The sequence below is a fragment of the Sinocyclocheilus rhinocerous genome, unplaced genomic scaffold (assembly GCF_001515625.1).
Source record: "Sinocyclocheilus rhinocerous isolate Xijiao unplaced genomic scaffold, SAMN03320098_v1.1 scaffold1334, whole genome shotgun sequence".
In the NCBI taxonomy this organism is placed as follows: Eukaryota; Metazoa; Chordata; class Actinopteri; order Cypriniformes; family Cyprinidae; genus Sinocyclocheilus; species Sinocyclocheilus rhinocerous.
This window is the reverse complement of record NW_015626864.1, coordinates 54,188-69,001: the sequence shown is the minus strand read 5'-3', so window position 1 is coordinate 69,001 and position 14,814 is coordinate 54,188. Positions and strand designations below refer to the sequence as shown.

General features: G+C 36.3%; 1 protein-coding gene across 1 annotated transcript; it reads left to right on the top strand.

The window, feature by feature from the left end:
- The first annotated feature begins 3,116 nt into the window (after positions 1-3,116).
- On the top strand, positions 3,117-14,581 carry tmprss3b (transmembrane serine protease 3b). The gene is made up of 13 exons (XM_016526090.1): positions 3,117-3,185; positions 4,488-4,770; positions 4,956-5,078; positions 6,383-6,502; positions 6,715-6,838; positions 8,891-9,019; positions 10,878-10,924; positions 11,212-11,377; positions 12,432-12,601; positions 12,710-12,805; positions 12,999-13,126; positions 13,236-13,385; positions 14,558-14,581. The coding sequence occupies exons 1-13, from the start codon at positions 3,117-3,119 to the stop codon at positions 14,579-14,581; spliced, it is 1,629 nt and encodes a 542-aa protein (XP_016381576.1).
- The last annotated feature ends 233 nt before the right edge of the window (positions 14,582-14,814 follow it).

The window sequence follows — 14,814 nt, the reverse complement described above, 5'->3', positions numbered from 1 at the left end:
CTGACAATTATTTCATACATCAGGCCTTACAGGGTTAAACCTCAATACTTATTCTATTTAATATTTATGGTATAAAAACAACTATCCTAAATGCACTATATACTTTATTGTCCACTGAAGCTAAAATATTCTGACTCGTATGCAAAGCCTCAGGTCAGGACTCGACTATTTTTGCACAGGTGTGCTGGTAGCTTCAGGCTTTAGAAACCTAGTTCATCTTTTTTTATCTTTGGCCTGTTGCCTACCTGACTATGAATCTAAACGTACGAGCTCAGAGCAGTTTGTCTGGCCTCAGTGAAATGTGAGAGACTGAGAGAGCGGTTCTCTACCCCTTTTCTAAGGTGCTACAAAGAATGATTGAATATGAATCATTTAAAGAGCATATTTTAAAATAAAGCAAACCGTGAGGGACCAGCTCTAATCTTACCACTAAACGTAAACATTTCTTATTTTTTAGAGTGAAAAACACTATTTTCATATTACCTGAGGTGCTTTAAATATGATCTATTTTTTATAAGCCACTTTCGAATTGCCCTTAAGGTAGTTTTCCAGATTTTGTGTCTGGGGATATTTTTATTTTTTGCACATTTTGCACAAGTGTAAGTAGGAAACACACTCCCACATATGGACTCCAATATTTCTTTTTAAAATAATAATATTTTAATACGTGATCAGTTGAAAAAATCATTTCAAGGCTGTATGTACCGTTTTTCATACAAAATAATGAATTTGTCAGGGTTACAGATATTCTTTTTGAATATAAAGAATCCTAATATACTTGTCATGTTACTTTTTTCATGAAAGATGAATAATTTACATATTTTACTAGTACAACAAACCATTAACAGACCAGGGGTCAATGTGTTGTTCACGGCTTAATGTGAATGATCTGGATTTAGTTTAATTAAACACTGCTTGCACTGGAGGCAACAGTTAGTTAAGTTTTGAAACTATAAATGCCACTAGGCTATATATTTGGCCTCTGCAGTTTTTCATTGGTCACGGTGTTGTTTCTGTCAGTCTATGGCTGCTGAGTCAAACGCATCTCAGATTATCCAGTAGTCGTGACTGCGCGCGAGAGAGGGAGGACCGGATTATAACCGCGCAAAAATCGGTTCCTTTATCACACAAACGTGTGAATCATCACTGCATCAGAGCCCACTTCACCCGTAACAACCGAGAAGGCGCTGACTCATGAACAGCTGCCTAAAAACCCGACCAATGATGCGTGACACACTGAAGCACTTTAGTGACATCTGCTGGTGAGAAAGCGACAGTGCATGTTTACGTCTCAGAATCACATGTAAGTTCTAATGTATCTAACAAACACACTGACTCACAGCGTAAAAAAAGAGTCCACGACACCAGATACAGCTCTCAGAGCATGACGGAAAACTAACAAGGGTTCTCGGTATTAGACTGATGTAATGACACTCTCTTTGACACATCGTGCTTACTGTGTCACCCTTATAATGAACGACCTGAACAAATCCAATGATTTCTTGTTTTTTTATGACCATGAAGTTAAAAGTACTAAAACACATTTCATTACACCTTGAATACACTTGAATGTACAATTTAATCATTAAGCTTTCAAACATTTATTAACTGATTGATTGATGGATGGATGGATGGATTGATTGATTAAAGGGGTCTAAAGGTGTTTCTGCCTGCCTGGGGTTCTTGTCACAATAAAATAGCTTCCTGCATTACACTAAACGCTGGCTTTGATTTGGTGGATATTTATTACTAATAGAGCCTTATACTGCTTATTTTTTATTATGCTAAACAGTAATAGATTATGCCAAATAACATTTCTTTCTTTCTTTTTTAAATTCCAGTCTTTTAACAAGACTTTTTTTTTTTTTTCCATTTATCACAATCTCCCAACATCTAGACATTTTTTACTTTAAGCCTCTCCAAAAACATCAAAATGAATTTTCAGAAATTGAAATCGTCCAATTATAAAATAGGTTTTTCAATTGCATTTTATTATGTATAATATTTGTATTCTTATTTTTACTATGTATAAATATTTTTTATGTATAAATATTTTTGCTTTTCCTTTTCAAGCGCATTTCAATGTATTTTTATATTTAAAAAAACATCTTTCAAGAAACTCATCGATGTCCTTAATGAACAAAGTAGTTTTTTTTCACCATTCTCTGAAAACCTAGATATATTATACTTTAAGCCCCCCAAAAATTAAATATGAAAACAAATGTATAAAAATTGAAAATAAGTTCATAAAAGAGGTTTTTGAATTGCATTTTAATGATTTTTAATAAAAAATAAATCTATCTAGAAACTCCAGTGTCCTTAATGAATATAACTGTGGGTATTTTCACCATTTTTTAAAAAGAATTTCAGTCTCTGCTAAAGGTTAGAGTAGTGGAAAATCTCTGAACACCTAGATTTTTTTTTTTTTTTTTTTTTACTTTTAAGCCCCACAAAAATAGCAAAATTAATTTTCAGTAACTGAAAATATTTCATAATAAAAGTTTTAAATAAAAGTTGTTTTTTAATTAGATTTTTTTTTTGGTTCAGATATCATATATCTAGAAACTGCACAGTCTTTGATTAATATAATTATGGGCCCTGGAGGTTCAATTAGGGAACCGCCTAAAGACTGATGACCTTTTCTTGCTTGGCGCTCCTGCCTGACCTTTCAGTGTAACCGGACCTCAGAAGCTGAGACTGTCCAGCATTACCTGATCCACAGCTGTAGTGACATGACAAAACACTGCTGCACACCTGCTCAGGTGTCACTTTGAGCTCAAGAGCAGGTGTGGCAGAGAGAGAAAGAGAGAGAGAGAGAGAGAGAGAGAGAAACAAGAATAAGATATGAAGTCACTCAGAAGGACAGATCTGTAGCTCTCTAGTAAGTCACCTTCAAATTAGCCCCTTCATTTCTCAATTTCTCAAAAGCTAATTTCACAGGCGGTTGCTTGGATTTGGACTCGCTGGATATAATTCATTCTTCATTCTTTCTGACAAAGATTAAACAGACCGTGGGCCTTGGATTCCCATTGACAACGTCACTTTTTCACTTCCTAAGTGGATCGGTGTCACTGTCATCCAAGATGGAGTGAAGATGAGAGGACGAGAGCGGAGTCATGGCTTCTTCCCAGACAGCAGGAGAGACGGAGCGGCCAGTTTCAGAGGAAGGAAGCCGACAGGAGAGGGTAAGGAAGCATGACCAGCAGTATTTCATGTCAGAGTGTTTGCGGGTGTCCTTGTGTTTCAGACACTTTTAAATTATATTAAGGTTGACAAGGTGGGTCTATCACAGCAGCTCCCACAATTTCCTCCGGTGTCATGCTATCCATCATGCGCTCGCTTTTTTGTCATTAAGCAATGAATACACTTGCATGTACAACTTGGTCCTTAGGCTTTCAAACTTTTTTTTTTAATGAAGCATGCCTTTTCATGTAAATATCAAAGTTTTAAGTAGTTATTGGTTTGTATAACTAACTAACTAACTAACGGTGTTTCTGCCTGTGGGTTTCTAGTCACAGCAAAATGGATTTGGTGGACATTTATTACTAATATTTTAAAACAAAATAGCCTCACTACTTATTTTTTTTAATATGCTAAACAATAATACATTATGCCAAACAACTTACAGCAGCATTTCTTTTTTCAAGAATTTAAGTCTTTTAACAAGACTTTTTTTATTTAATTGCTGATCACCTCAACATTTTTATTTTAAGCATCCCCAAAAACATCATCATCATTAATATTATTATTACTACTATTAGTAGTTTGTTTTTCATAAATATACACTACTTGTCAAACATTTGGAATAATTGAGATATTTTTTTATGTTTTGAAAGGAGTTCACCATGCTCACCAAGATTGCATTTATTTGATCAAAAACACAGCACAATAAACAAATAAATAAATAATTGTTTTCTGCTGTAATATATTTTCAAAATGTAATTTACTCCTCTGATGGCAAAGATACATTTTCATCTGCCCATACTCGCATGTCACATTATCACATGATTGACAACAGTTGTGCTGTTTATACTTTTATTCAGAAAGGGTGAAGAAATGTATAATGTTACAAAAGATTTTTTATTTCAAATAAACACTGTTCTTTTGAATGTTGTATTCATCAAAGAATGAATAGAATTGTTTTCAACAAGGATGATAATAAGAAATGTTTCCTGAGCAGCAAATCAGCATATTAGAATGAATTCTGAAGGATCATGTGACGCTGAAGACTGAAAATTCAGCTTTGAGATCACGGGAATAAACTACATTTTAAAATATATTCAAATAGAAATCCGTTATTTTGAATTCTAATAATATTATACTGTTTTTACTGTATTTTTAATCAAATAAATGCATCCTTAATAAGTATATGCAGCTTCTTTCAAAATCATAAAAAAATGAATTATTCCAAACTTTTAACTGGTCATGTATCCCCTGATATAATATAAAAGTGTCTCTTACTTGTCTTTGTTCTCACACAATCTCAGAATCCGGTAGAGGACGTTACTGAATCTGGTGCTCTTGAGTTGGTCTCGGTCACAGAAGAGGACCTTCCTGTAGTCGAGACGCCCACCACGTTCAATGTGAGTTCCTTCAGCAGTCAAAACAGCCATTCCAGTCACCTGTACGACCCAGACTCGCAGGACCCTCACGTCCCCGTTGAGCTGCCCACTGTGGTGTCGGCTCCACTGCCTGTGTATAAAGCCCATAACATTCAGATCCCACCCAGCCCAGGTGTGCCCGTCATCAAGGTCCAGCCCTTCTTGGATGGTAAGCAAGCTTTCTTGGTGTGGCTTCAGCACGTGGTTTACACGGCCAATTACACAGGGGTTAAAGGACAGATACTTGAGGTGCTAAAAGTGATCTAATCAGTCTTACTCCACTGGCAGCACTGGCCTTTAGCAGACTGATTATATTGACCCGTCTCTATCCCTCTCTCTCTCTCTGTCTCTCAGGAGCAAGACTGTCAGACTTGAAGTCTTTGTGTTGGCCGTACGTGTCTCGCAGATTGCTGGCTCTGCTCATCGTCTTGGGCTTGCTAATTGTCTTGATTCTGGTTCTAGGAATAGGTTTGGGAGGTGAGTCTGTGTGTTTTCTTATAATTTGGCTACTAAATGTTCCCCAGAGGTTAGTTAAATCTGACCAAACCAGCTTTTTGGACATCCCCATTTTGGACATACTTATATATATGTGTACACTAATGGTCTAAAGTTCGGGATTGGTAAGATATTTATTCATTGTTTGTTTGTGAAATAATATTGCAATTTAAAGTGACTGTTTTTTCAAGGTTATTACATTTTAAATTGTAAAAGGTAAAATGTAATTTATTCCTCTTCAGTGTCACATGATCCTTCAGAAATCATTTTAATATGCTGATTTGGTGCTCAAGAAATATTTCTTCTTGTCAGTGTTGAAAGTAGTTTAATATGACTAATAATAAGCTGTTTAATATCAGCTAATATTGTTGAATAATTTGGTATTATTATTTACTAATATAATTTATTATTTAATAAAACGGCTTAATATTTTGTGGAAACGGTGTTAAACTACCATTCAAAAGGTAAAGGTCAGATTTGTTTCTTCAAGAAATTAACACTTATTCAGCAAGGACACAACAAATTAATTTAAAGTGACAGTAAAGACATTTACAATGTTAAAAAATATTTATATTTTAAATAAATTACATTTCTATTCATGAAATAATTCTAAACAAACGATGTATGGCAGTTTCCACAAAATATTAAGCAGGTCAAACGGCATAAACATCAATTTGGGTTTTTGGGTAAAAATGCAGAAATGGTCAGGTTTATGCTTAGTGAAAAGAAAATATCATTAGCTCAGTATACAGACAATAGAAGTCAAAAGAAAGTCCCCACCATGACAGGAAAATATGTGTATGTGTGTGTGTGTGTGTGTGTGTACCTGGTATTCCCTACGTTATAGAGACCAAATGTCCTCAGAAGGATAGTAATACCAGTACATTTTGACCTTTTTTTAGTTCCCATGAGGAAACAAGCTTATAAATCATACAGAATGATGAAAGACTTTTGAAAATCGAAAAATGCAGTTTTGTGAGGGGTAGGTTTAGGGTAAGGGGAGAGAAAGTACAGTTTGTACAGTATAAAACCATTATATCTATGCCTGGAATGTCCCCATAAAACATGAAAACCCAACATGTGTGTTTGTGTGTGTGTGTGTAGGTGTGAAGGCAAGTATCCTCCTTACTAATGAAACTCATCCTGAGTAAATGTTTAATGAGCTCCACCCTGCTCTATGAGGACAGCTCACTGCTAACAGATGGCTGTTTTAACTTCTTTTAGAGAGGTGTGTGTGTGTGTGTGTGTGTTTGTCACCATCATGCATTTGTTCTCTTCTTCTCCAGTGGGTCTGAAGAGCTGCTCAGGAAAGTTTCAGTGTTTGTCGTTGGTTCAGTGTATCAGCAGAAATGCTGTGTGTGATGGAGTCGAGGACTGTGGAGATGGAGAAGATGAGCTCAACTGTGGTGGGTTGATCCTATCGGTCTCTTCTTGACCTTAAAATCAACATGAAATCAAAATCGACCCTATTTATTGTTTCAGTACACATTTCATATTCAAAATGATTGCTAAGAAAAAATGATATACAATCAACTTCGACACCAATTTTGTCCACATGAGCAGATCTTTCAAAATCCTCAAAACCTGACCGTAACCTCTCTCTCTCTCTCTCTCTCAGTGCGTGTGAGTGGCAGGAGCTCTGTGCTGCAGGTGTTCAGTAGGGGCTCATGGAGGACTGTGTGCTCTGAGGGCTGGGATTCTCACCTGGGCTCCGTAGCCTGCAGACAACTAGGATACAGCAGGTATGAAGAATTATGAATGTACTATGCAGAATCTTTCTAATTTAAATGTTGGGGCAGATGGATTGCATTTTACATTAAGCAATTATATTTCTCTGGTATAGCTGATCATAACAAGAAAAATTGGACTCCCCAGAGATCCAAAAGTAGAAAAAAAAATTTGAATACATGTACAGCAACACTGACAGTGAACAGCTCTTCGTCTGAACATATGGCTTGAAATGTCACTGATGGTTGAAACAGGTATTAAATTATTTTTCTACTTTTGGAGTTCTGGTGTGCCAGCTTTTTCAGATGTTTGTGATTGAGCACCCACATTGAGCTTTTTGCCTGCTGGATGTGTGCAATTTTTGTCTTTTTCATCTGATATAATGATAAAGCTGCTTTTTTTCAAACTTTACTCAGTAATAAATTAAAATAGTGTTAATAGATTAAAATGAACTAAATAATCAATAAAAAAATATTCAATTTAAAATAAATTACATTTTGTACATTTTTAAATTCTGGTTTCGAGAGCCGAATGTTCTTCGGGGTTCCTACTCTCTTTGAACAATGAATTAATGAACTTTCCAGCTGTTTGTGAATTACTGGATAAAGATCAAGGAAAAGGACTTTTTAAAAAATTATTTACTCACAATTTATACCCAATAAAATATTTCAGTGCTTGGAAAATAATAATGATTTCAGTTGTAAGATCTTATTAATTTCTATGACTTTGACAGGTCTAGAAATTAAATTTTTAAAATTCCCTCTTATATCCAGGTTTTCCAAGACCATGGGAGGCGGGTCTTCAACAAAACAAAACAAAACAAAACAAAACAAAACAAAAAACAAACACAAGAAACAAAACAAAACAAAACAAAACCAAAAACAAACACAAGAAACAAAACAAAACAAAACAAAACAAAACAAAAAACAAACACAAGAAACAAAACGAAACAAAACAAAACCAAAAACAAACACAAGAAACAAAACAAAAAACTAAACAAAAAATCTAATCTTGATTATTATTATTATTATTATTAAAGCTTATTTTAATGCTTGTTTTGTCTCATTTTAAGTTAAACCTTGTAGCTCTTGGAAGTTTACTAAGGCCCCCTAGTAGGTATTGAGGAATATATGAAATATAAAAAAATATTTTAACCTTTTCATTCTGTGTTACAGTTTAATTAATTTGGAAGCACAAATTTTGTGCAATTTTCATAGTGTTCTGCTATTTACAGTATCAGCCGTCAATGTCAGTGGGACAGCTGTGAAAGATCAGGACTGTAATCTCAGTAACTTCAGATCCTGGGTCTGCAATTATTCTCTTCATGTCCGTTGACTAACAACGGAGCCAAAATGATTATCTGTCATGCCTGCTATTTCAGGAAAATTCATTTCCCAGAGCAAAGCAGGGATTTCCCCTTTTTTAAACACAGAAATATGGTGATACTTTTCTTGTGTGAGTGTGTTTTCTTGCACTGTGTGGGTGTCTACGAATAATAATGAGCCTCTGTTCCTGGTGGCCTCATTATCTGCATAGTTAATCCAATTAAAATCAGTCTGCCATTAAATGAAAGAAAGAAAAATCATCACGGAAAATGCTGTTTCACCTCAACTAGGTCAAGTTCCATTTAACATCTGCAGTCTTCTGTCTGTCTTTTTAATTTCAGAGGTCTGTCTGTTCTTTAATGTTAGGCATCTTGGCACTTGAATTTAGTAGTGGTTTTGGTCAAAAATAATGACTGATTACCATCCCTCCAGCCACACCTCCTTAATAAGAGAACCAATCAGCATGTCTAACGTCAATTGCTTTCATCTTTTCAGAAGTAACAGCTTATGAATGAAAGTAAATAAGGGTGAAATTAAGAGGGAAAGAGAAATTGCACGTGTGTTGGGTATATCGTTTTTTTAAACATTTAATAACTATAAAATGATATCAATGTGAAAGAACCCAGTGCTCTAGCTTTAATGTAATTGTTTTGATTTTACAGCCAATTCACACTCGATTCAAACCTTTTTCCAGTCATTTGACTAATGATTGCTCTTTTGTTCTCCTCTGACTGATTGTAGTTACGTGAACTCTACTGATGTTCCCATCTCCTCCATTGAAGCAGTCTTTCAGAATAATCTAGTGGCTCTTAATATCAACCAAACAGGACTTAAAGACAACTTCAAGATCCAAAACTCTTCATACCTCAGGTAAACCTTCTTTTATACTCCCGTGTACAAAGCAACCGAATATACCCTGCCAAAATAAAAAATGTGTTTGACAATGTAGTTTTCATGTCTCCAGATTGAAATAAATGGTCACAAATGTAAAAAAAATAAATACACTTTTGAGAATAAAATTTAAAATTTACATTGGGAAAATGTGTCTCCAAATGCGAGGTTTCATCAGATATCATATATTTAGAGCATGTGCCAGTGTTTCCTCCTGCAAGGAACAACTAGTAAGTCGATTAGCGGACAAAGGACTCCTATGAACTGATTCTTTTTAATGTCAGTCAAAAAGATTCCCAACACCGTTTCGTATTCGCTCAAGTTTAAAGAAATAGCTCACATTACATCACTTGCTCACCCATGGTTGCTCTGCAGTGAATGGGTGCCGTCAGAATGAGAGTCCAAACAGTCGATAAAAACATCACAATAATCCACAAGTAATCAACACGACTCCAGTCCTGTCTTATGAAGTGAAAAGCTGCGTGTTTGTAATAAACAAATCTATCATTAAGATGTCTTTCACTTCAATACTTTGCTTCCAGCTAAAATACGAGTCCTCTATAATATTGTTTCCTCCAGAGAAAAAGTAATCTCGTCTGAATCAGGAGAGAAATATGCACACATTAAGCACCGTTTACATGCGAAAACAGTTGTATACAAACATGTTGTTTTGATGTGAGAGGACAACAGAACTTTTTCAGTGGAGGAAGATTTGTTATGGATTATGCTCTCATATTCTGGCCAGAAGCAACGGTTTCAAGTTAAATAAGTTAAATAGACGGTTGCACACTAATGATGGATTGGTTTCTTACAAACATGCAGCTTTTCATTTCACAAGACATTAATTGATGGACTGGAGTGGTGTGGATTACTTGTGGATTATTGTTATGTTTTTATCAGCTGTTTGGTCTCTCATTCTGACGGCACCCATTCACTGCATTGGTGAGCAAGTGATGAAATGCTACATTTCTTTAAATCTTTTCCTATGAAGAAGCAAACTCATCTACATCTTGGATGGCCATAGGTTGAGTACATTTTCAGCAAGACTAAGGTCACAGTTGACTCCATGAGTGTTTTTTTTGTTCATGTCTGATTCAAAATTAACATGTGATTTGCCCCAAATCTTGGCTTATGATGTGCTTTTGTTTTAGCTTTGTGACACTTAGATCAGATTAGTTGTTCACATAACAATGTGTATTGAAAGACAGGCAACATATTCACAGCTGAATTTTCTTGAATAAATTAAAGTAGTATTTTAAAGCAACATTCCAATATTTAAAAAAAATAGTATGTAATTTTTTAAAAGTAGTCAACTAATATTAACAGCAGTTGCGCCTTAGCTTAAAAATGAGCATTTCAATCACTCTTTTTCTTTGATCTAAAACAAATGGACTCAAGCCTGAGGAAGAGTTACTCAGGCCAAAGACTGTCAAATAAGATCAGTCCAGTGACTGACACATTACATGGCACATTGTTCAATACTGACTCCAAACAATCTGAGGTGCCTCTGTAGACAGATGTTCAGGAGGGTCTTTAGTACCTGATAAAGCAGTCAGGACTGTCTCTGAGTCCCAAAGCTGTGAGATCTCTTACCTTCAGATGTATGAACGCCTGAACGGCTTTATTCTCGGCAGCTGAGAGAAGGTTTTCAGCATATGCTGTTTTAAAAAAGGAAAGCTTGACTCCATGCTGAAATGAGATGAGAAGTTGATTTGCATTTTTTAATAAAAAGGTAAATGGAAGCATAGAAATGAAACCTGAATATTGTTAACTATGTTTGTAGTTCAGACAGACAGAAAGATTGATGGCACTGAAAGTGTATTTTCTATTATTCCAGAAAGACTCGATGCAGTTCTGGTATAGTGACTGCTGTCAAGTGTATAGGTGAGTTTTTTTCTTTTTCTTTTCTTTTTTAAAATTAAAAGATAAACATCACAACAATTACACAGTCTCTAATTGCTTCAGTGACTCACACTCACACAAGTTATAGACTTCATCTCAGCAATATCATGTATGTTGTTTAGTCAGTAAACACTTAGAAACCACCCAGAACTCCCTAACTAATCAACTATAACCAAACAGCTATACTGTATATGTTATAAAAGACTGGCGACTTTTGCATTGTGTCAGTGAGTTTTCCACTCAGATCCAGTTTGTGTGTTGCGGTGTAGAGTGTGGTTCCAGGCCAGCCGTCCGCAGTCGTATTGTGGGAGGGAACGTGTCGAGGTCTGAGCTGGTCCCGTGGCAGGTCAGCCTGCATTACCAGAACCAGCATCTGTGTGGAGGATCAATCATCAGTGAGCGCTGGATTCTCACTGCTGCGCACTGTGTGTACCAGTGAGTATGACATGCACACACACACACACACACACACACACACACACACACACACATGTATATCATGTCGACTTGCTGCAAAAAACTGGTCCAAATTGATTTTGTGCTGGTCCAGACTGGTTTATGGTGATCTGGTGTTGGTCTACACTGGTTTGTACTGGTTCTGTGCTGGTCCAGACTGCTTTATAATGGTCTGGTTCTGGTCCACACTGTTTTATGCTAGTTGGATGCTAGTCCAGACTGGTTTATACTGGTTCTGTGCTGGTCCATACTGGCTTATACTATTTCTGTGATGGTCCAGACTGTTTTATGGTGGTAAGGTTCTGGTCCAGACTGGTTTATACTGGTTCTGTGCTGGTCCATACTGGCTTATACCATTTCTGTGATGGTCCAGACTGTTTTATGGTGGTAAGGTTCTGGGTCCAGGCTGGTTTATACTGGTTCTGTGCTGGTCCATACTGGCTTATACTATTTCTGTGATGGTCCAGACTGTTTTATGGTGGTACGGTTTTGGCCCAGACTGGTTTATACTGGTTCTGTGCTGGTCCAAACTGGCTTATACTATTTCTGTGATGGTCCAGACTGTTTTATGGTGGTAAGGTTCTGGGTCCAGACTGGTTTATACTGGTTCTGTGCTGGTCCATACTGGCTTATACTATTTCTGTGATGGTCCAGGCTGTTTTATGGTGGTAAGGTTCTGGTCCAGACTGGTTCTGTGCTAGTTCACACTGATTTATGCTGGACTGATGGTGATCAGGGTTGGTTTATGCTTTTTTGTGTCCGTTCAGTCTGGTTTATACTGGTCTGGTGCACATCCAGATTGGTTTACACTGTTTTTGTACTGGTTTAGACTCATTTATGCTGGTTCTGTAGTGGTCCAGAGTCCAGACTCATTTATGCTGGTTCTGTGCTCATCCAGACTGGATTGTGATGGTATGATACTGGTCCAGGCTTTTTTTATCCTGATCTGGTACCAGTCCAGACTGGTTTATACTGGCACTGGGCTCATTTGGATAAGTCCAGTACTTAAATTTGTGATTCTTTTTGTTCAAAGCTTTGATCAGCCACTGTTATGGGCCGTGTATGCTGGGATAACAGACCAGCCATTGAGTGGATCTGGAGCTCTCTCTGTGGAGAAAATCATCTACCATGCCAACTACAGGCCAGGAGAAATCAGCTACAACATAGCGCTAATAAAGCTTAAACTACCTCTGTCTTTCAATGGTAAGAATTTGCTTCTTGTCACTGATTGAATTATTTGTATAACAGACTTTTAAATGGGAATATAATCATGGTTTTAATACAATATATCTCCATTTTCTCTCTTCCCAGACCAAGTAGCACCCATCTGTTTGCCCAGTTATGGCGAGAGCTTTGAGGATGGACAGATGTGTTTGATCTCAGGCTGGGGATCCACAGTGGATGGTGGTGAGTGTGGATCCAATTGGTGTTAGTACACTTTTAAGGGCACTTAATTGAAAAAAAGTTGAACAGCTGGTATTTCTTGTGCAAATGCTTGTAGTAAACACGTTTCACAGCTTTTGAAGACATTTTCAACTATATTGCTTTCTGAGTGTGTATTCAGTCGGCTCTTCAGAATGCACATGTGTGTGTTGCGCAGGAGAGGCCAGTGTGTCCCTACATACCGCTCAGATCCCGTTACGGTCCAGCAGAGACTGCCGCAGACTGGGTCTGACCTCCTGGAACATCTGTGCAGGATTCTCAGAGGGTGGTGCTGGAACATGTCAGGTATTGCATCTGTGTATTATCATCACAAAGAACTACAATAGCCATTATTCAAACAACCACTCTTAAATGTATTTGCACCTTAGTTGAACCCCTAGTCTTCTGTCTGTAGGGGGACAGCGGAGGGCCGCTGGCCTGTCAGGGGTCCGGGTGGACATTGGTGGGGGCAGCCAGCTGGGCTGAGAGCTGTGGACAAAAAAACAAAGCAGGAGTTTACACCAGCATAAGTGAAGCTCTCACATGGATTCAGCAACAAATGGAGGTATATAAAAAAAGAGTTTTGCTAAAAATAAATAAATAAAAAATACACTTCCTTATTTACAAAATGTTTAAGGTTGGAAAATCAGTTCTGTTAAGTTGTCATTCCCAAAATCTCGAAGTATTTATTAACATTTTGACATTATTAGTAATGATAAAAGGCAGCTTGACTTGACTTTTGTTCTTTCTTAAATTTAATTTTATATAATTTTGTTTTGTTTTGTAAAGCAAGGGTTTTAACAACAGTGACAAATTCTCACTAAAGATGAATTTTTCACAATGGTGTCAAAAGCATTTCAAAACAAACATCATTGATTAGATAATATATTCAATATATTATAGGCCTACCATTAATTTAGTTCAATAAAAATCTTTCACACAAAAATAAAACAATGTAACAAATGAAATGTGTAAATCATCTGAATTACTGAAATGTAAATTCAATGAATTAACTTTTTTTTTAATGTGGTGGGAAACTCACCTCACAGCCTCTTTGAACTTTGACCTTGGATGTACTTCCGACTTTTTTATATTTTAAAAATGCAAGCATTAACAAAATGCAATTATTATTATTAAGATTATTAATTTCCTTTTTTCATGCTTGTTAGATCCTATACAAAAGTATAAACCCTGAATCAAAGTATACAAAATATTAAAATTACTTATATAAAAATTAAATTAAAATAAAACAATTCTAATAATTAAATAAAAATGTACTTAAAAATAAGTAAATAAATAACTATAAGTTAGAGAAGTGTTATACCAGATAGAAGAGACAAGAGATTGTTCAGGCACATTTTTTTGTTTCTGGCAAATCCAACCATATTTTGATAATGACCAGGCCAACTAGTCATAGTTAACTAGGCCTGAGTAAGTAAAGGAGCTTAGGCGGGGCTGAACTTCATTCTCATTGGCTAGTCAACACTCTGATTTATATTTCATTAACTGTGTTTGTGCTGATGAATAACTGACACTGTTCCTCAGGGTCTCTTTGACCTTTGAAAAGGTTTTGGGGACACTAGAGTCATCTAGCGGTGATTGCGTTGTAAAACACTGCGCCTTCTCAGCTTTTCTCAAGTTCATTGAACTGCAGACCGGACACAGACTTTGACACAGTATTAGCTGTTAAGCCATATTAAAATGTGTGTGTATGTGTTTTTTTTTTTTTTTTATCAGAAAGAAGAGGATCAGCAACATTGAGCATCTCATGGTGGATGAGCTTCTGCTGGACTCCATGCACATATTTCCATAACCAACATCTAACATACCTTATCCAACATGACGTATGAAGGGGAAATCATGTTATGAATCATTCTATAATTTTGGGTACAACTCATATCAGGAAAAACAATACTCTTTCTCAATAAATTAACTACTGGTTTCAGTTCAAAATATTTTTCAACAGTGTAACTTGTCTGCTAGTTGCCAAGCTT

Bases quoted from the DNA above. Each gene is read 5' to 3' on its own strand.
- tmprss3b (XM_016526090.1), top strand. From the start codon at position 3,117: ATGGCTTCTTCCCAGACAGCAGGAGAGACGGAGCGGCCAGTTTCAGAG. The intron at 9,020-10,877 runs GTAAACCTTCTT...CTATTATTCCAG, and splicing joins CAAAACTCTTCATACCTCAG to AAAGACTCGATGCAGTTCTG. The intron at 11,378-12,431 runs GTGAGTATGACA...TTTTGTTCAAAG, and splicing joins GCTGCGCACTGTGTGTACCA to CTTTGATCAGCCACTGTTAT.